The 21633-nt window shown below is 42.6% G+C and overlaps 1 protein-coding gene across 9 annotated transcripts in view; it reads left to right on the top strand.

Annotated features, from left to right (window-relative positions):
* Nckap5 (NCK associated protein 5) overlaps nt 1-21633 on the top strand; it is a 903226-nt gene that overhangs the window by 410956 nt on the left and 470637 nt on the right. For all 9 annotated transcript variants that reach the window (XM_031380937.1, XM_031380939.1, XM_031380935.1 and 6 more), the window contains one exon: nt 18533-18666. In XM_031380937.1, coding sequence (XP_031236797.1) covers nt 18533-18666 — 134 coding nt within the window. The remainder of the gene's footprint in view (nt 1-18532; nt 18667-21633) is intronic.

Genomic DNA, 21633 nt, shown 5'->3' with positions numbered 1-21633 from the left:
AAAAAAACAAATTAAAAACTGATTTTAAAGACAAGTTTTCTGCCAATGGTCTCCCAGAATCATACAAACATAAAAAATCCCAACCAGTAGTTTTAAAAAGCCAAGCAGGTGTTGAAAATCACATAACAGTCACCACAGAAAAGGGTTGCACTCTGCTTTTGGAATTGAAGGAGACTATAGCAGATGTAATTCCACCAGGAAACAGAAGGGCCTCTGGAAATGGGATGAACCAAGCAGGTTTACAGTGTAAGAACTGTTTATGAAAACATGGAAGTAAGGAACAAGCAAGAACTCAGGACCTGCTCGGTCCACAAAGATGAGAGTCTCATCAGTCAAAAACTGGGGTGACTGACCTGGAGAGCTTTATCCTTCCTGGGAGACCGAGGTCAGCTTAGGGTGGCAGCAACAGCAGTGGTAGACTGGGCACTCACACCAATGGGAAGTGAAGGCAGGCAGGCAGGCGGCACCGCCTATCCCTCAGATCTCTTTCCATGATTACTTGTTCCCACAGGGGCTTCCCATTCTTGAGGACGATCTTCGTCCTCCATCAGCCAGTCCTTCCTGGAAATATTGTCACCGACTCACACTTTAGTTCATTCCAGCTGCCGCCAAGTTGGCAGCTGAGAGTAACCTTCACAATGTCTTCTTAAATAATAGGGAACATATATAAAGCCTACATTTTGTTTTATGTGTGCCTGTGTGATATTCTAGCATGGGAAAGTCAGAGGAGGTCAGGTTTTTGTTTCTACCAGGTGGGTCTGAGGTTCAAACTCTTTTCCCCAGGTTTACTGTCTAGTGCCTTTACCTGCTGAGCCATCTAGCTGGCACTCTGTCATTCTATCTTTATCAAAAAGAGGCCCATTAGGGGGCTTGCTTCTTGTTCTATCATGTGGGGATAACTTGGGGATTCTCTATGCAGACAGAAAGAGCGTCCCTCCAGGATCCAAAACTGGCAGCCCACCATAGATAAAGGCACTCCAACTATGGTATTTTCTGTCAACTGTCCCTGATCTCAGAGTCAGGCTTTGAAGCAGCCCCTCTGAGTTAAAGAAAGCCAGGTTAATGCACTCACTGGAGCCCCAAATGTTATTTTCACTTGAAGAAAAGTGAAACTGATGTAAAAATTAAGCATTAAGCCTGGTGAATGCCGAGGTTGAGAAGAGAAGATGCTGACAACGTTTAATTAAACAACAAGCTCTTTGAAAGCACTAATGGAAGAGTTTTACAGGATGCCTGGTATGTTTTCATAAGCGCCCAGTGTGAGGCAGGCACTATATTGGCTTTCGGATGCATTATCCACCAATAAAAGCAGATACGATGCTGTAGAAACCGATCTCCACATTGCCTATAACACTTCTCTGCCACGGGCTCTTGCACGTAACTGAGGCTTCTCTGTAGTCTCCAGAATACCCCTTTCAGAGGCAAATCCTATCACCCTGATAACATTTTCTGGTTTTATTTGATCTTGAAAAACATTTCATTATGTTTAATTTAGGGAAATGAGATTTCCTTAATTACTATCAGTAGCAGCTATTAGAGGCTCAATTACACCCGCAAATTCATTTTTAAAAGCTTTATGGTTTTTCAGATAAAAAATTTCAAGATCTAACTGCACCCATTAAAAGTTACTGTCCCTCCCTCTGGTGCCTAGGCTTCCAAGACTGAAATCAGCATCACAGTGCAAAATAAATAATGCCAGTAAGCGAAGATTAGCCTAAGTAGGGCTTAGAAGCACTTGTTTGAATAGGCTAGATATTGCATTAAATAAATTGGATCAAGGGATATGAATGACTGTGGATTTTCTTTCTTTTGGGTTTCCCATATACTAAGATGTATAGTGAGAAAGGTCAGGCTGGCCCTGGCTCGGAATGAAGGTGTTGCCCATTCCTGTGGGTGCAGTTAATTTTTATATGGCCACTGTTACATCTAAAGCCACTTCTCTGTAAGAGATTGTAAAGAGGGTCCTGGTATCCTGTAATTTATTGGTCTCTTAAACTCGATCAGTGGATTCACGAGTGATTCTAGTTTTATATATTCTACAATTGCTTTCTCGTATAATTAGAGGCCCATTGGCATCCATCCTGCAAGTTCCTTGTTAGTCATGATAACATCCGTGACTTATTCTTTCTCTTATACATTATGAAGACAGAAATAAGTTTGCATATAGAGATCTAGAAATTAGTTGAGTCTGCCTCAAGATGCCCACCACAGGCTTTCTTCAGCTCCCCCCCTGCTCACAGACTGAAAGGTTTTCCCTAGAGTACCAAGAGCATTGTAAGCATAAACAGAGTGAATGCTGGTGGCTGGGGTTGACCAGGGCTTGGTCATCCACTTGGTGGCAATTTTGAGCTATGTCATAAAAGCAGTCTTGGAACAAGCATCCCTTGTGAAACCTCTGGGCTGGATCATTGAGCTGCCTCATTGTGATGCGGAAACCATCTACTCAAGGGGAGTGGTCTCTCAGATGCTACTAATAAAATCGCATAAAAACTGCTAATACCTTCCTTGGTGTTTGGCATGGGTATATCATACAGGTTTCAATGATTCGAAATCATGACTCTCAGACACTCTGACTGACTAAAGGTCTGCGTACGGGAAGTGCCTGGTTTTGCTTGTTTGTTGTGTTTGGAAGAGATTGTTGTTTCCAATCTAATTCATCTATAACCACTTAGTCCCAACAAATGGAGAGGACGACTATGCACTTTAGGTATTCAGCGTTTGAATGAGGTGGTATTGAAAGGAGAGAAACATACATGGTACATGTATGTCGCATTCTTACATGTGTGAGTATTGCATACATGCATAGAGTCCTGGTTTCAGTTGCATTACGAAGCTGGATTATGTTTGAACAAGTCAGAAGACCAATGATCTATAAATGCATTTGTGTATTTATGTATGTACATACAGAGCCATCTTGCCGGCCCAAGGCAAATGTTTAAAAAGGCCGGAGAACTTAGCTTTCAGAATGTATGAAGAATCCCAGATGAAAGCACGCTCATTTGAGGTGACCTCAAAGTCCAGTAAGTTAATTTTGAAAGCAGGTGCTGGCTGTTTGAGAAGCAGATCTAGAAGGATGATTTTATGAAACAAAGCCATTATTGTTTCTGTGTTGAACCCGCGCCTCTTCTTCATTCTCTGGAGCTGTTGCTCTTAATGACTTCATCACAAGAGAACACGCACACATGAGTGCCTGAGCACAGGCCGTATGGCTGCCAGGCTCTGAAACATAACAAAAAACCAAGGCATGTTAATTGTTATTCTCCAAGAGCCTGTGATTCAGTAGCTGTCTGCTTTAATAAAGTCTTGCTACAGTGGAGTGATCCAGCTGTAAGGACCACGTTAAATATTGTAATAAGCGCCCAAACTGGCGTGATCTTTTCGAATACTCACAGAGAGTAGTTTTTCAAGCTGTCCACTCTCAGGAAAGCTGCAATCAGCCACCAGGTTGTTTGTCAATGCCTGGGTGTATTTTTGTAAGGAAGTATCGATTACTGAGTGGAAAACATTTAGTTTTAACAGCAATCAATGAGTAGCCGACAAAAGGACATCTGAAGTTTTGAAGTCTTTAAAAATATGAGGCAAACACCAGATCTAGGGAATTACTGGTAAATGGCAGGACCCAAGGGTTACACACATTCCAGACTGTTCAGGGACTCTTCTCTCTAGATGTGATGGAGAAGAGTGGATGGCTGACTCTGTGGGAAGATTGACGTAACTTAGCACATAGAAAAGAAAAGCTGGGGAAGCTGTCTTCTGTAATCCGTACAATCGAAGGGTTTTACTATGCATTTTTAGCACTGCTATGCTTTAAAAAAAGTTTTATTTAATTTGTAGTTATGTGTATGTATGTTTGTATAGGAATTTGCACACACACACACACACACACACACACACACACACACACTCCTCCTAAAAGCAGAAGTGTTGGAACACCCTGGAGAGAAGCTATGGACAGTTGTTAGTTACCCAAACATCAGTACTGGGAACCAGATTGGGGTCCTCTCGAAGAGCTGCTAACATTATTAACCACCAGGCTATCTCTTTGTGTGTGCTTGTGCATGCGTGTGTCTACTTGCACATTTGTGTGGTGGAGAGTGCCAGTATGATATCAGTCCTCAGGGGTCTCGTACTTCTTTTGTTTGACACAGGGTCTCTCACTGGCCTGCAACTTCACTATATAGGCAGGACCTCTGAGTTTCCAGAAGGCTGCTTGTCTCTGCATCCAATCTCACTATTTCTGGGACTATAAGCATCCACCACTTCCTCTGGCATTTATGAATCCTATGTTGTCTATCTGTCTGTCTGTCTGTCTGTCTGTGTGTATATGTGTGTGATATGTGTACACATGCTGTGTGTGTGTGCACGCACACATATGTGTATGTGAGTTTGGGTACACTTGTATCATGTGCAGGGTTGTAGGTCAGAAGGCAGCTTCGGGGAGTGAGTTCTTGCCTTCCACCATATTGAAGCAGAGTGTCTCTGTTGTTCCTGCCATTGTGCTGTGTCCTCCAGGCTCACACTCTTCTGGCTCATTCTCCCATGTTCATATCCTGTTACACTGTAGGAATGCCAGGATACAGACATGGCAGGTGCGTCTAGCTCTTTACACAGGTTACCAGTCTTCTATGGCAAGTGCTTGTATCCACTGAGCAGTTTTATCAGCTCCTTGCTTGACATGTTTGATGTGACTTCTGGGGGGATCTGAATTCAGGTCCACAGCTTTGCAAGCAATCACGTTACTGGGTTGAGCCAGCTTCCCAGCCCTGTTTGCTTTTAATGAGTGTCTAAACTTAAAATTTTGTGTCAGCTTTGGGAAAAAAATGATATAGAAAGGCATTGAAAAACCTGACATCTGTCAGCATGAAAGCTTGCAGACTATTATTAGAAACTTCGAGATAAAGAAAATATGCATTTGTCTGACTATATTCATTACCTTTTCATAACAATGGTGATGTGCTTGATATGGGCCATCTGGAAAGTAGAAGTGACATTTAAAAATCTGCAAGTTCAAATCTCAGATCACATGGACCTCATGTGTTTAAGTCTATGGTGAGGGTGGGACCTTGTGGCCAGCGCTCAGTTTAGAAGAGAGTACGCACCACTGGGGTCCCAGGGAGAAGAGGGATAGTGCAAGTGGAGCTGGTTCAGCTGGTGGAGCCTGTGGAAGCCATACAATTCATTTGAGAGAGACTCTTCATGATTTCTAAGTGGATTTCACTAGACCCCACCTTTTAAAGGTCCACACCACCTTCTATAGCATGATCTGGGGATTAAGTCTATTACATGGAGACAAATGGGCAACAGTCAAGATCCCAATCAATAATTTAATATTGATACCCAAACTATAACAATGACTAACCAATCAGTTTTTTTTCTATATGCTGTGTTCAGTATTTCAAACTAACTAATGGTCAGATTAGCTAGATGTAACGTGGGCCCCACGTAAGTTGCTGCTGAGTTGAAGTCCTAAGTAGCTGTGGTGGCTCATGACTGTGGAAGCTGTTCTCCCTCTAGCAAGAGAAACTCCCCATGCCTCTGTGAGCGTGGGAAGAGATGCTGGCTAACGGCATAGCACTAGAGGCGAAGATGTGATTCTGTGTATGACGTGAATGTGGTGGTGTCTCTGTGCAGCAATGTAATCATGGGGATAGACAACAGATATGTTCCCAGCACACTTACAAGCACAGGTATTAGATGATCTTAGAGCTACCGAAAGCCTTATCCCTTCTCCAAAGCACAAACTGAAATTTTCATCGTTAATGGTTGGTATCATGTTTCATTGCATGTGGGGGAAGGAGGTATCTAGTGCTTTTCTTTCCCAATAACAAAGGTTTTCGGGGGATGTAAAAAAAATTTCAATGTAGAAAAACGCCACCACCAATAACAAAACATGGATCGCTTATTAGAAAAATAATACATTGGGTTGACTCCCTCCAACAGTAAATCTTAAAAGGGGGCCTACAGGCGATTGGCACACTGTCTTTTCCTCTCTACCCATGTATGTTTCTTTTTGAGAGGAAATTCAAAACTATTGAGACTACGTCTCACTCTGTGGCATAGTCTGTTCTCTTGGTTCACATCCATCTTCCTGCCTCAGCTTTCCAAGTGCACATATTGGTGTGATTTGAATGAGATATACACATACGCATTCATTGTTGATCCTCTGTGTCCAGTTTCATGATCAGGGGTATATCTGAGCAGTTGAAACAGAGTCAATAACCTACCAAGCCTTGAGTATTCTGCATCCGGTATCTTACTTAAGACATACACCAATTCCTGTACCAGGCATGATTCTATAATTTAATTAAAGTATAATATTCCTTTCTGAAATCACATACACTTAAGCACCTTTACACTCCATAGTCCATGATGTCTTAGAAGGGAGAGATGTAAATGCATGTGCTGGTTCACTAGTTGTGAAAATTTACTAGGAAAAATTCTTAAGTGAGGCCATCAAGTTCTAGATTCCTGAGGTCAGATGGTGGGCACACAATCCTTGACCTTCTCCATCCTCCTGCTCTCCTCCTCATGTGCTTCAGCCTCAGGTGCTGTATAATCACAAGAGGAGGAGGAGGAGGAAAAGGAGGAGGAAGAGAGGGAGGAGGAGGAAGAAAAGGAGGAGGAAGAGAGGGAGGAGGAGGAGGAAGAGGAAGGTGAAGAGGAGGAAAAAGAGTGGATTAGAAACAGCACCCACTGTCTCATGTTGCTCATCAGTTCTGTGACTACTGTCTGTAATTTGAGGAAAGTGCTTAGAACTCAGCTGGACTTCGTATCCAATTATCATTTGTACTCTTAGGAATAACCCTTTCTCTTATTTTCATTCATTTACTAAGTCCTATAACTGTTTTTTTTTTCGATCTCTCTATGAATAAAAGAGGCATTTTCTGTTATTTTAATTAATTAATTAGTGTTCTTTGATGGGTTCATACATGCGTTATGACTTGATTACCGTTATCCTTGTCACTCTCTGCCATCTCCTTTCCTTCTCTTCATGAACCCCCTTCTTCTTCCAAACAAGCCCCCACAGGGTTTAATCATTATTGTTTACATGCTGGGCACAGCAGGGACAACTTACTAGTGGCTACACTACTGAAAAAAAAAAAGATACTCACATCCCCCAGCAGCCATTCCTTGTCAGTAGTCCCTCCAGGAGGACCGGCCTCTTGGGCCTGCCGCCATCCATGCGGAAATGGTGACAGGCTCAGTGTTGTGCAGAGAAGCACAGTTGCAATGATTCCACGAGTACACGGGCTATGCCATGCCCAGAGGTTAGCTCTGAGTCTTCCGAGCATCTGGCTGGCTCTTACATCCTTTCTGCCACCTCTGTTGTAAAGTTTCCGAGCATCTGGCTGGCTCTTACCTTCTTTCTGCCACCTCTGTTTCCTGAGCCTTTAAGGCGTCATCGAGCCGTTTCATGTAGAGCCAAAGCTCTCAACAAGTGTTTGTTCATAGCACTTGGACCAGCCAGGAGTCTGTGGATCAGCTACTTCCCGCAAGGTGTATTTCAATGTAACTCTTCTTTTACTGTTCGGAGACAGGATCTCTAGTAGCCCAGATGGACTCCCAGCTGGCTCAGGCCAAGGATACATGTGAAGCCCTAGTCCTCCAGCTTCTACCTCTGTAGTATCTGGGATTTCAACTGTGTTTGCCTCCACAAGCCCATCATAGACGGTGATGGGGCTCAAACCTAGGGCTTCTGGCATAGTAGGCCATCAATCTACCCACTGAGCTGTATCCCCAGGACTAAAATGCCTGTGTGCTTGCTTGTCTTTTCCACTGTTGTATGGCTGTTTGTAGGAACTATAGTATGGCTTCAGTTCTTTCAACCCCAGTTCTAATGAACAGGTTCTTTCTATATTGAACATAAGAATAAAGACAGAATCTCTCTGGCATACCATTTGTTTTATTTGTTAACAACTGCTTGTAAAAGATGTTCAGTACACTGGACTGTCTGTCGTTAATGGGTCCTTTGTAATTCCTCCCGACCCCAGAGGAGAAGCTGCTGTGGTATGAGTGGCACACCTGCTCCTTAATGTCAGTTAACAATTACCAATTGGAACGTTCTGCATTGTCCATGTTCAATGTCATCCTTTGGTAATAATTCCTGGGATCCCTAGGCTCTCTCAAACATGTTTGTTGAACAGTGTATTCATGTTTCTACCTGTTAAAGGAAAGGAGTCCTACATTATAACAAGCAAATCCCAGAAAAACTTAGCCTTATGATTTCCTGAAAGAGCTAAATTTCGAAGACCAATTTTCAAGATCTTAATGTAGCAATAATAAAAATGTTTGGCATTCCTTTTTACTGTGTCATGTTCAGGCACAGATTTAGTTTTTAGCTCATATTGATGTAGACACATATACATATAATAATTTCTAAGTGGAGGCACAAGGTGAACGTATAAATATCTTTACCCTTGGTGCAGGAGTCCTCTACTCTTTGGTAACCCGTTCTTCTTCCAGCAGTCTGCAGAGAGTGACTTTAAGAGTGGGTTGATCCAGCCAGGCAGTGGTGGCACACGCCTTTAATCCCAGCACTTGGGAAGCAGAGGCAGGCAGATTTCTAAGTCTGTGGGCCACTCTGGTCTACAGAGTGAGTTCCAGGACAGCAAGGGCTACACAGAGAAACCCTGTCTCACAAAAACAAACAAACAAACAAAAACAACAACAAAACAACCCCCCCAAAACAAAACAAAAACAACAACAACAAAAAGAGTGGGTTTGGGTTGGCCCTTGTCCCTTGCTAGAGGACCTGTTGGATGTGCCTCGTCACCCTAGAAAAATAACCATCTTTTGGAGCCTCTTTTTTTTTCTTAACAATATAAAGCACTCTTTCAAGATCTCTGAATCCCTTTGATTACAAGTTCTATAGCAAGGGAAAGACATTAATGTTTCCATGTGGTATGGAAACTCCTGCTGTGTTCAGTCAGATCTGTCAGAATGCTCCAGAAAAAATCAAAAACAAAAACAAACAAAAAAAAAAAACCACTTGTGAATGAGAGAGAGCTAAGCATTCAGGCAGGGTGGGAACTAGGGAACAGCTAGGAATTACAAAGCAGGGTCCTCTCAGCACAGGTCCTAACGCTTGCTTAAGGCAATCACGGTAGACTTGTAGCCGTGTTGTGCAGTTCCTCACTGAGCATCTGTGTCCAGCCAAACACTAAGCAGATGTTCTGTAAGTGTTGACTTCAGTCCCTACTAGCGTATTTTTTTATGAATAGTATTTATCATGTCTTCATTTGTTTACCACTGCTGTCACTGGGGACTGGTCCTGTGTCATGACATTATCCTTCATTTATATGATGGATCAAGGGCTAAATGTACTTTGAAAGGAGCCATTCAGGGAGCCGGAGGGACAGCTCAGTAGGCAAAGCGGATACCCTGCAAGTATAGCGCCTCGGTTTTATCTGAGAGCACACATTAAAAACCAACCGACCAACCAACCAACCAAACGAGCAAACAACAAACACACTGGCCTCAAACTTCAGCACCAGGGACAGAAACAGGAAGACTCCCAGGACCTTCTGGCCAACTAGCCTTGCCTAACTAGGGAGTTCCAGGCTAGTGAGAGACTTGTTTTCATGGAAGACACCCAAATTTGACCTCTGATGTCTGCAGGCCTGTAGCCACATGTGTATACAAATGTACACACATAAATGGTTGCGTAGGTGTTCTTGTAAGAGAACACATTTCCTTTTTTGATTGGTGAACTATGTTTATTCGGTTCATATATTACTATTTAATGATTTTTTGAATAAACATGGTATTTCTATACGGCTTACCTCCCAGATTAGCACACAGAAAGCTTTCAGTTTGTAATATCTTTACCTCCTACTAAGGCTGATGATTCTATGAAAGGGAACACTGAAGCAATGAACTGTAGCTGGCTCACGAGTCCATGACAATCTTTTAACTCTTCTAAGCTGACCTTTCCAGGACGAAATGCGAACGTTCGCATTTCCTAACAACCGTGAGGCAAACTGCCGGAAATCCTGTTTTAAACAATTGTGAAATTTCTCCTATAATCCCTCTGCTCTGAAACACTTGAAGCTGATCCTGTAAACACCAGGTCCGTTGTTCTCAAAGTGTTTGAAGAAACAGCTCTATGTAAAGAAGAGTCTCTGCCAGGCTATGGGAAGTGTGAAGGCCATCTGGAATGTTCTCCAGATGAATAAAAAGCATTTGTGGAAAATTAATATTAATTGCCAGGATCCTGTGAGCCACTTTGTGGCAGACTTAAACGCTTCGGCAGTAACTTGTACAGTCAGATGTTGACATTATAATTATTCTCTTATTTTAGAAGAGTGAATAATTACCATAGCAAACACTCTAATTTCCCATACACATAATTACACCCATTCACTGAGGGAAGACAGCACTATAAAGATTCCTAGTCTAAATAGGATTCTTTCCTCTCTCACTGATCTACAAAACGAAGGGGGCTGAACTGAATGCCTACAAAAGGTACAACCTTAATAAATGCAATTGCACATGCTCTGGAAGGGAAGCCCTAGCAGAAATAAAATTTATGACTTAATAATTAATTCGTGAAAGGGGCTGAGCGGGTGAGACGAACAACAACTTGGATTTGCATTCTACATGCCACAGGAGAAATGCGTGGACGGGGACGAAAGCAACAGAGAAAACTGTAGGAGGTTATTAAGATCAAGAAGTCTGTGTATTATCATCAGTGTCAGGAATAAGACTAGAAGTGGTTTCTGAGAGTCAACTGAAGGGAAAATGGTGGGATTCAAAGTCAAGAGGTCTTGGTCACACTTAACAAGGACTTACTGCAGAGTTTTGGACCACTCAGCAGTGTGCTACCATGATGGGCAGGGCCTTACCAAGCACAAGTCTTAGTCTAGCCAGGCGGTGGTGTTGCACACTTTTAATCCCAGCACTTGGGAGGCAGAGGCAGGTGGATTTCTGAGTTCGAGGCCAGCCTGGTCTACAGAGTGAGTTCCAGAACAGCCAGGGCTACACAGAGAAACTCTGTCTTGAAAAAACAAACAAACAAACAAAAAAGGCCCAGTCTAGTCCTCTTCTTCACCAAGCAGCAACAATTTGGAGGAGGCATCACAGAGCTGTATATGGAATTCTTAGCAAGTGTTACAATGACATGTCATTTTTTTTTTTTTGAGTGGAGCTAAACAGTAAGAGCATGAGAGAGGATGACACAGATAGAAGGTTCAGGAAACATGAAGGGAAGTGCAGGCAGAAATACTGTAGAAATAGAAGGGATGGAGTATTTTTTAGACAGGACATGGCCTTTGACCTTTATGTCACAGTAGCTGTGATCGTCTGTCCCAAACCTACATGAATTTTGCCCATCAATATTCTGTCATAGAGGAGGCAGGGGCTTGCCAACCAAGTACCACCCTTCCCTGAGAACTTGTGGGTAGTTAGTTAATGGCCATCAGGTAGAGAGACATTCTTCAGCAGTGTAGCTTCTGGTACATTTCCCATGGTCTTGTAAATAGCTCCATCCCATGCTCTCATAAGCATCTCTAATGAAATTCAGCTGGGCTAAGAGGACATGAAAGTACAAGGGGAGCTGTTGAGAAAAGACAGGATGAGTGGCAAGAGAACATTAGAATATGATCAAAATGCCATGTGTGTTTGTGTGTCTGTGTGTGGGGAGGGTATGTGTACATGCACGCATGTGTGTGAAAATCTCACAGTGAAGCCACTGTATATAATTAAAGTTATGTGAAGAGAAATAAAAAGCATATCAGAATGTAGGCTACAATGTAAATTAGGTGGGCATGTTCTAAGAGAAAAATCCAATTTGAGAAAACAAGGCAGGTGTTAACCTTCATGGAAGATTTACCTGTGGATCAGAAGATGGATGAGAAAGACTCTGGGCACAAAGAGAAAAAGAGCGCTTCCAATTTCCACCTCAAATTAAGTCAGCTACGCAGAGTCTTAGTTCTTCACTGGTCCCTGTGGGCAGAGGCAGGAAAGGAAGAGAGTAGTGAAGATGAAAGAAATCTATCCAAGCCCACTCTCAAGATGGTTCAGGGCAGAGCTCTGCCAGTCCAGATGGCTGGGGGAACTGGTGTGCCACTCTCCTAGTTACCAAATATACAATCTCCAAAGCAAAGAAAAGAGAATTGAAGAATGTAGTCAAGTATGAAGGTACTTAATAAAGTCGATTCCCAAGAATTCCTGAGGGGATAGAATAATTAATAGCTACTTTTAATTGTGATCAATTAAACATGACAATGGAGAAAGATCTGTGACTAAAGTAGAATGTATCACTAACTTCAGAGAAGAGCTCATTGGCCAAGTAAATGATGTGTTTGCTTAAAGTAGGTTGAGAAATGAGCCTTTGGTCAAAAAAAAAAAGAAAGAAAGAAAGAAAGAAAGAAAGAAAGAAAGAAAGAAAGAAAGAAAGAAAGAAAGAAAGAAAAGAAAACCCAATGAAAAGATGTTCTGTGAAGACTGTATGAGTTAGGCAAATGGCTGTAGAAGTCAGGCTTACAACCCCGTTTGTTTGTCAACCAAAGTCTTAACTACCTTGATTAGCCCCCATCATTATCATCACCACCACCACCACCATCATCATCATCATCATCAGGTATTAAATCACATATGAGGAAATGGTTTTCTTGAAGCTTGTTGAAATCAGAAAGACAGCAAGGCAGAAATCCTCAGAGAATAGCCCTTTCCAGGACATGAAGCCATTGTTCATGAATGACATTCACAAGTAACACAAGCTCCCCTTGCTTTCTTAGCAAGGTAGTCTCTAGTTTCCAGAGTCTGCACCAAGGATGACTTCCTTTGTCCCAGGTTCAATTAGATTCAGGGTTTCTCTTTTAAACCTACATAGAAATGGGAGCGGTGATCCCTCTGAAGTCTGCTTTGTCCCTCCCCTCCACAGATACATGATGTTGAACATCTATCTTTTAATGGCCTTGCTTGCCCTCCATTGGCTAAGACAAATAGTACAACTCACCCAATGATCTGAATCCAGGAGTTCAGTCCCTTAAATCCTTACTGTGGAACACTCATGCCCTGACCAGCCCTGATCCTAGAGTGTGTACACACATCATTTTGTTGACCTTGGTGCCAATAGTAGTTATTTTTCTCCAGGTTGTGCCTGATTTTCATGGGTGCATGCAAGGTGGGAGTTGGAGGAGAGCTTAACCCTTTAGAGGTAGGTCCATACATAGGCTCACTCTTCAAGAATACAGTCTGTCATGGTGGGGAGTCATGGCCCCAGGAGTGTGAGGTAGCTGGCCACATTGCCCCTGTAGTCGGGAAAGAGAGTTGAATGTAAATTTTGTCCCAGCCCACTTAGTCCCGTGTATCCAGCCCGGTACCAGAGCACATGGAAAGGAGCCCTCTCCATTCAGGATGGATTTTCCTACCTGTATTAGCTGAATCTAGAAATTCTTCTGTGTACAAGTCCAGTTTGTCTCATAGGTGATTCTAGGTCCTCTCACATTAATGAACAACATGCCGCCCTTCTGCCAAAGCTGATCAAGAAGCCCATGGGAGAACCAAAGGGACAACATAGCTAGTTAGCTTCATGCCTTCTTCAGCGCATGGATTAATATGTATAGTGTTCTGAGGCATGCATAACTTTCCACACATTTTTACTCCTCGTTTTCCCAGTTCTATGATGCTATCAAGACAAAATTTACATGGTATTATGTGATGAATGAAGTCTCACCCTTTGGTGCTTCATTCAGAATCCTAATTGACAAGTTCACTCTTCCCTGGATTCACTGAGACAGTCTTTCCCTGAACCCAGAGCTTGTGTATCCAGCTAGTAAAACTAGCCCTCTGGACCTGACCTTTGTACTTGGGGAACACACACTTTATCCACTGGATCATCTCCCAGCCCACAGCTTTCTTTTACTGAAAAGAAAAAAAAAGTTAGTCATATTATACGGCTCACCTGTGGCTTCTCTTACAGGACTCCACCTTGGCATAATGGACATTTTGAGAGGCATCCATTGCCCATCTGTCCTGTTTACCCTTGCCATTTCTGCCCACCCCAGCTCTGTTCCCTGTCCCCATCTCTGTTATCTGAGTCACCCTTTTGTCCCTCCTCTCACTTAAGAGAAAATCATGCTCTGCTTCTTTTTTTAGCTAGAGAGGAAGCTTTGTCTCTCTCAGGTGATGTTATCAGCACTGGAGATATATCCTGTACTGTTTTTATCTGAGCATCACAAAATCTGATTCTGATTCTTCTGTTACAGCCAACAGTTCATGCTTTAAAAAAAAAAAATCAAAAAAATCAATGCTGAAGTTCTTTATCTGCATCTCAGCCTCCAGAATGACCGAATCTTTCATAACTAATGGAGATATTGAATTCAGACAGTTTTATGGGGGAAAATACATCGCAATTTGTGTGAAAAGCAAAAATGGGACTGCAATTAGATGCTGTAACTATAGCTTAATTTAGATCCATTTGACATTGGTTTGCTAGAACTGGTAGTGGGTTTTTAAATTAAAACTAGCCTTTTTATGAAACATTAGTTTAATTTTTACACTGATGTGTTTAGCTTATAGGAGTCTGTCCTGTGTGTGTGTGTGTTTCTGTATTTGAAATAGTATCATCAAATTGACCTAAAGATTATTCATGTGGAAAAGAAAGTTGTCATTTATTTATATTGAAACCCCTTCAATATTTCAGTGAGAAATCATATACTGCTTTTTCTGTCTTTAGAGATAGTCTCATATAGCTCAAGAGAGGCTCAAACTTCCTAAGGAACCAAGGATGACCTTGAACTTCTGACTTCCTTTCTTCAACCTTCCAAGGGTTGAGTTTACAGATTCAAGAGATTGCCACCCAGTTTATTCTGTTATGGCCATGGTCCCCAGACTTTGGGAACATTAGCAAGCACTCTAAGATTGAGCCACAGCCCAAGCCCCTGTTGTTTGCTTTTGAATTAAGAAAGGTCGCTGTTCTACCTGTAGAACTTGTCCCTTTGTATTGAATGTGCTTCTGATCTGTTCGATCCTTGGCATTTCCATCTAACCCCATCTCTTCCAAATTCTACAAAAAGGGTAATTCTGCACAATCCTTCTATAGAGTGACTCAGCAGATAAAAAGTGTTGTGTTTATGTTATGCTGATAAAGGGTTAAAGTTATTTTTAATTGGGTTAAAAACACAACATAAAAATTTCCCTTTTAACCAATCCTGCAGAGAATTGGCTTCAGTACATTTTCCTGTCACAAATACACTTTCCATTCCTTTCCATACATCCATGCATGCCATATTTCAATATGACAGGGTAAGGATTTTATTCTGATTTGTTCTGATGTTAGTAAAAGTAACTGATTGTTAGAGTTCAAAAGAGCCAGCTCCAGAGCCAACAAGCAGGAATATTTATTTCTAGCACTACTGTGCATTAATGTTCTAAAAATACAAAGTATATTTGCATAGGAGTAATGATCCTAATCTCAGACAAGTATTAGTAGAGCTGGAGATTTATAAAGAAAAAAGTATAGAAAATGGATCTCAAATGCATTGGGATAAAGTGGGTGCTGCTGGAACTCAGGATTGGACAGAAGAATGAGGCTGAACCTTGGAAAAGCCTAGGGGTGTTTTGGGGAGTGTTATATAAATGTATGAATGTGTGGGCATGTGTGCACATGTACATGTTTGTGTGTGTTTGTGTGTGTATATGTGTTATGTTTGCTGGTGCATTTGTTGGTAGAGGCCAGAGGAGAATTTCTATTGTGCTGTTCTATCACTCTCAGCCTTATTTCCTTGATACAGGGTCTGTTACTAGACCTGGAACTTTAATGGTGGCTACTAAACACCAACGATCCTCCTGTTTCTCCTTCTTAATGGGGGTAACTGGTTCATGTGTGCGAGGTGACTTTTTATGTGGGTGCTGGCAAGTCGAACTCAAATCCTCAAGCTTGACCAGCAAGCTCTCCTACCCAGGGTTCAGAGGGCCTTTTACGTGGGAAGAAGAGAATGGTCAAAGCCCAGAGGCAAAGAGATGTGTATTTTCAGAGTATGATGACACACTTTTAGAGTGTAATCTTATATTTTCTTAATGGTGCCCAGGATAACTTTATATAAATAACTTTGTATAAATTAGAGCTGGAGTTCTGGAGAGAGATCAGTTAAGAGCGCTTGCTGTTCTTGCAGAGAACCCCTTTTTCCTTCAGTACCAATGGGTACCTTATAATTCCATCCGTGATTCCTGTTCCAGGGGCTCCTTCATCCCAGCTCCACGGATCCTAGGTTCTCTGTAGCACACAGACATAAATTCAGGCCAAACACTTACACACATAAAAATGAGTAGACTTTAAAAATAAGCTGGAGAAACTGCATCTTTGCTGTGTCTTTTCAAAGGTTCATAACAGGTTTGTGACCCTGAATATTCATCGTGACGGAGCCACCACACTTGATTTATCTCAACTGGGAGTTCCTTACTCGTCTTCTTCCTCACAGAGTAGTGCAAGATGTGTATGGGGAGCCCTTCCATACCCAACACCATAGAACTGAATACTCTGTACTCAGGGTTCCATTTAGCAGCAATAACCACAATAGTGTTGCTGTTGAAAACCAATAACAAAACGAGACACAGAGGGACTGGGGACAGCATTGCTGTGGCAGAGTTCGTATTATATGGAGCAGCTGAACTGTGTGCTAGACAGTTCTGTCGGCTACGTGTGTCCATTTGTGAGATCCCCTGGTTTGGCAAAGATTTTAAAAGCAAGGAGTGATTTGGTCTGTTTCAAACCTCTGAAAACCTGGTTGGACAAAATTAAAACCAGCTCTTGATCATTTTTCTCCTTAACTCTACATTCTCACTCAGGACTAATTAATTTTTTTTAATCAGGACCCCTTTTAGACAGATATTTTGTATGACCATAGATACACAAGTATATAAAATAAAACACAAACTGACTATAAATCACAGCTATTTGTTTAAAAATAATTCTTCAGTGTTTATGTATTTTAACATCTACTAAAAACAAAAGCAAATATGAAATGGACTTCCTTGCTTGTTTTCCCGTAAAGAATGAAAACTCTTGGCTATTGATATAATACCACAGTGCACAGAATGTTTTCCATGTTTTCAGAGTTGGTGAATATCTTGACTTTTGTAATCATTAATACTGAATGCCGTGCTTCCCGTTAATACGTGGTATAAGATGATACAGGCATGTCTTCACTCCTTTCAGAAGTTGCTAGAAATCCTGTTCTAATCCCAAGCTAGAATTCATTGAACTGAAGTCAGTGACTCCACAGCAAGAGTTGAACAAGTGTCCAGACATAGTTCAGCACACAGTTGTACTAATCGGATGGGAGCACGCTGAGAAATGAAGGCAGCAAACACCCCCCCGTCCTGTGTAACTAAAGCATTACCCTTCAATACGAACGGCAAAATGTGTGTTCCGTGAAGCACTGCCACTTACAATCAGGCAACGCTAAGTCTGAGCCAGGATGTATCAGGCAGTGTCACTTAATGTACACGTCGGAACCGCATGCGCATGCGCAGCCTGCTTCAGAAGCCAGGCTGGGGGAAATCTGCGCAGTGCAGCACGGACACTGGCTGACACAGACACGTTGGGGTTTTTACTTGTTTTATTTTGAATTAATTTTGTTTGTTGAGCATTCAAAAACTTATACTGTTTCCAGAACTTTCATGTCTGTGACTGGATATGGGGTTCTCACCCTTGATTTCAGATTTACTCTAATTAATTTGCGATTCTTGGTCTTTCTATTCAGTGGAATACGGCAGTGACATCATGTCTACATGATGTTCCAGCGATTGAAGGGATAAAGTCATTTAGCATAGACAGTGATGCTCTAATATCTGAATAACTATGACTTTGGTGGGAGGTTGGGGTCGTAGTTCCTTACAAAAGGCAGCTTGGTTTAATGGAACTTATTTCCATTCAGGGTCAAGCCCTCAAACTCTTCCATCTTCTGGCTTCTCTGATCATGTGAGGGTGTGTGTGTTTATGCTTGCCCACGGGGCCCATGGGATGCCAGAGAACGTGTCCCAGTCATTTGTCCACTTTATGTTTTGATTCAGCATCTCTCAATGTGCGCACATTGTGCCTTTACAGCTAGAATGCCTGCCTGGTCAGCAATCTCTTTGGGCCCACCTCTCCCCGCTTCCTAGAACTGGCATTAGGAGTGGTCAGTGCTGTAATTATTGTGTTGTTACATTGTGCTAGGAATCAGAACTCAGGTCCTCTGCATACTTGCAAGGCAAATATTTTATCTACCGAGCGATCTCTTCAGGCCAGGGTCTCTATGATCTTAAATACATGTATAGATCTTTGATTCTTGATTTCCTGGTCTGTGAAAGAGGTTAGTAGAAAATCTAGTGCACTAAGCAGTTATGGTTTCATGGGTGGTGTGTGTGTGTGTCTGTGTGTCTGTGTCTGTCTGTCTATGTCTTTGTGTGTCTGTCTGCATATGCATATCTGTGTCTGTTGCTATGAACATCAAGCTCGGGCTAGCTCAGAGAAACCAGCAGCTCTCCCTGCATCTTATTTTGGCCCACAAACCTTCTGAAGGCCATGCCCTTCTCTGTCTCATAGCACGAGAAGCTGATACATGAATTGGAAGAGGAACGGCACTTGCGGCTACAGAGTGAGGAGCGGTTGCGGGAGGTGACCCTGGAGTCAGAGCGCAACAGGATCCAGATGCGAGGCCTGCAACAGCAGTTTTTCAGGTACTGCTCTCCTATGACCTCAGCAGTCCTGAGGTCTGCCCCCTCTTGACTTTGTGGGAGCACGGGTGTTTATTTTGTTGTTGTCTTTAGCCAGTGCACCAAGTCTGATAACCATTCTCTTCCCAGCTTGATCAATCCTCTGGGACTTATTTTGACCTGACAGTTGAAGTTTGTGACCAAAAGGTTGACTTTTCTTCTCTGGTAGCTTCCCAAAGTGTTGTTTGTAAAATATTACGAATTATGCTTATCCCTTTCTAGCTTCAAATAAATGAGACTCAGACTGTGGTTTATTTATTTGGCTTTGGCAATTAATGGGGGGGGGGTAACCCTTAATCTACTTTTCTAACAGCTGGGCTGCCTACTGTCCCAGCTGTGAACCCTAGATACTTGCTGTTTAAATCTTCCTGGGCTATTTCTGCTCCAGAAGACTTGTGTCCTGGGATGGGGAGGGCATTTCACTCTGGCACATGCTGCTTGTCCATCACTGATGGAGACCTCCTATTCTCCCATCTTCTCCTCCATCATTCATATTCATTCTCTCTGTCTCTGTCTCTGTGTCTCTGTCTCTGTCTCTCTCTGTCTCCCTCTCTCTCTCTCTCTCTCTCTCTCTCTTTCTCCCTCCTTCTTTCTCCTGGCCCTACTGGAGGCTCCCAACACTGTAACTCAAACACCATCTCTCTCTATTCTTCCCAGTAATTGCTTGGAGCTATTTTATTAAAGACTGGGGAGTAAGGTTTGTACAACAAAGCCTGATGCAGGTGGGAATTTGCTCCTCTTGGGGCAACCAGATCTAGGAGTACAGAATCATCCTCCAAGCAGCGCCAGACCACCCTCCAACAGTTGGGTGGCTTTGCCATGGATTAGCTTCTGCGGGTGTGCTGTGTGTGTGGCCAGCTAGGATAATACGATTTTAATGGTCACCCCAGTACTGTTTTATCATGTGAGTCGAATTATTTGGTGTATTCTTACTTTTTTCTGAGTAGCCCAAAATAAAGAATAATGTTTTTTTTCCCTTTTAAGAAATAAGGTTACTTTCCAATTCTAGTAATTTACCATAGGGCCAGTTGATAGCATAACTTCTTTGTGAATGTCTATTCAGCACTAAAGGAGAAAACACCAGTATGTGCATTAAAGCCCCGAGCCCAGGCTCCATTCTCTCCCCCAAGTAAGACTGAGAACTATTTCATTCCACATTTTTATCTGGACGTCATCCTAGGCTGGGTCATGCTTGGGAAGTTGTCCTACAATGTTAATGTTCATGAGCGCTGTGGGGGACCTGTATTTCCATCATGAAGCTTTTTATATCAACAGTTTAATATCTTTCTCTCCCTGCCTCCCTCCCTCCCTCCCCCTCACTTCCCCTCCCTCCCTCCTCCTTTCCTTCTCTCCCTCTGTGGTGGTGTCACAGTATGTGTGTCAGCAGACACCCTTGGGTGTAAGTTCTTGCTTCCCACCTTGTCTGAGACGGTGTCTCCTGTTGCTCTTCCCCTCCTGTATACACCAGGCCAGCTGACTAGCAGGTTCCTGAAATTCTCTTGTCTCTGCCTCCCATATCCCCATGTGGGAGAGGTAGGAATGCAGGTGCAGGGGCTGTTGTCTGCCTCTAGTGGATTCTGGGAGTTTGACTGCAGGTTCTCACACAGGCACGGAGATGGCTTTACCCACTGAGCCATCACCACAGCCCCACCCCTACGTTTTAAAATGTGTGGCAGCGAGAGCCCTCAGTTCAGCCTTGAGATCACTTCCCTCACTCTGCTAACACACTGCCTATGCTCATGTCCTTGGCTTGGGGGCTGCAAAGAACATGGCAGGAAGAAAGTATGACTCATCTGTATTCATTATTGTAATTTAATACGCTGTCAAACTCGTGAGATTACTCAGGTGCTATAGAAAAGCACCAATAAATACTTTAACATTTCCCTGGCCCACCCCTTAAGCCTCTTATATGGCCTTACCCTTACTTCATCTTTCTGCTGTGTGAACTCTCAGTTTCTGTGAAGGAGCCAGTAAGAACAGAGGCTCTCCAGTCCAACTGGAAGCCATGCTGTGGAATACGTGCCATTTTAATGATACAGGAAGAAAGGGGGCAGGCCTCACTCTTTGCACTATCTAATTGAGATGTCTCTATATTCAAGCTATTGATTTCCATGATGGGCCACAAAAGACACAGTAAATTATTTTCATATGATGCTAGGTGATGCTGGGTCACCAGTTGTAAATCAAATGACAATCCCACATTAGATTTGAGTTACACGAGAATCCGAACTCTCTCCTGAGCTGAAAGAGAAGATAATTATATGTACAATAAATAGCAGTTGCTTTCCCATACTGCTTTGGTGAGGATAGCTCCCACTGTAATCAGGTTTCTTATGTAGCGCTTAAAGGGCCTTAAAAAGGGTCAACTGCAATTACAGTCAGAGAAGTAATAGAAGCCAGCCGGGGCGGGGCATACATGACAGATAATTGCATGATCATTTGGGATCATTGAACTATTTTTGATGGCCTTTCACATGTCACCTTTAGCTTTGAAGGTATGGGCTGGCGGTTGTTGTGGGGACAGTTCTTGTTGAGTCTTTGTTAAGTCCTCCTCGGCGTTGGATATACCTCTGGGCATATTTTCCAATGGAGTGGTCATCTAACGATTTACGTGGTAATCCAAAATATTATATTGAACGCTAAAACTTAGAAAGAGATGTATTTGAACTCTGTGTATGTGTCTGTGTGTGGGTTTGTGCACGTGAGTGCAGTGCCTGTGGAGGCCAGAAAAAGGCATTGGCTCCTCTGGAGCTGGAGTTAGAGACCATTTCAGGGCACCTGTTTCAAATGCTGGGAACTGATTTCAGGTCCCACAAAAGCACTCCTTGCCCTTAACCGCAGATCTCTCCAACCCTCAAATTTAAAACTTTTATATTCACAGTGTTATCTTTTCCCACCATGGATTGACAGTTTTCTTTATATGTGTTAATT

This window comes from Mastomys coucha, unplaced genomic scaffold (genome assembly GCF_008632895.1).
Source record: "Mastomys coucha isolate ucsf_1 unplaced genomic scaffold, UCSF_Mcou_1 pScaffold1, whole genome shotgun sequence".
Lineage (NCBI taxonomy): Eukaryota > Metazoa > Chordata > Mammalia > Rodentia > Muridae > Mastomys > Mastomys coucha.
Note: the sequence above shows the minus strand (reverse complement) of the source record. Positions and strands in the feature narration are given on the sequence as shown.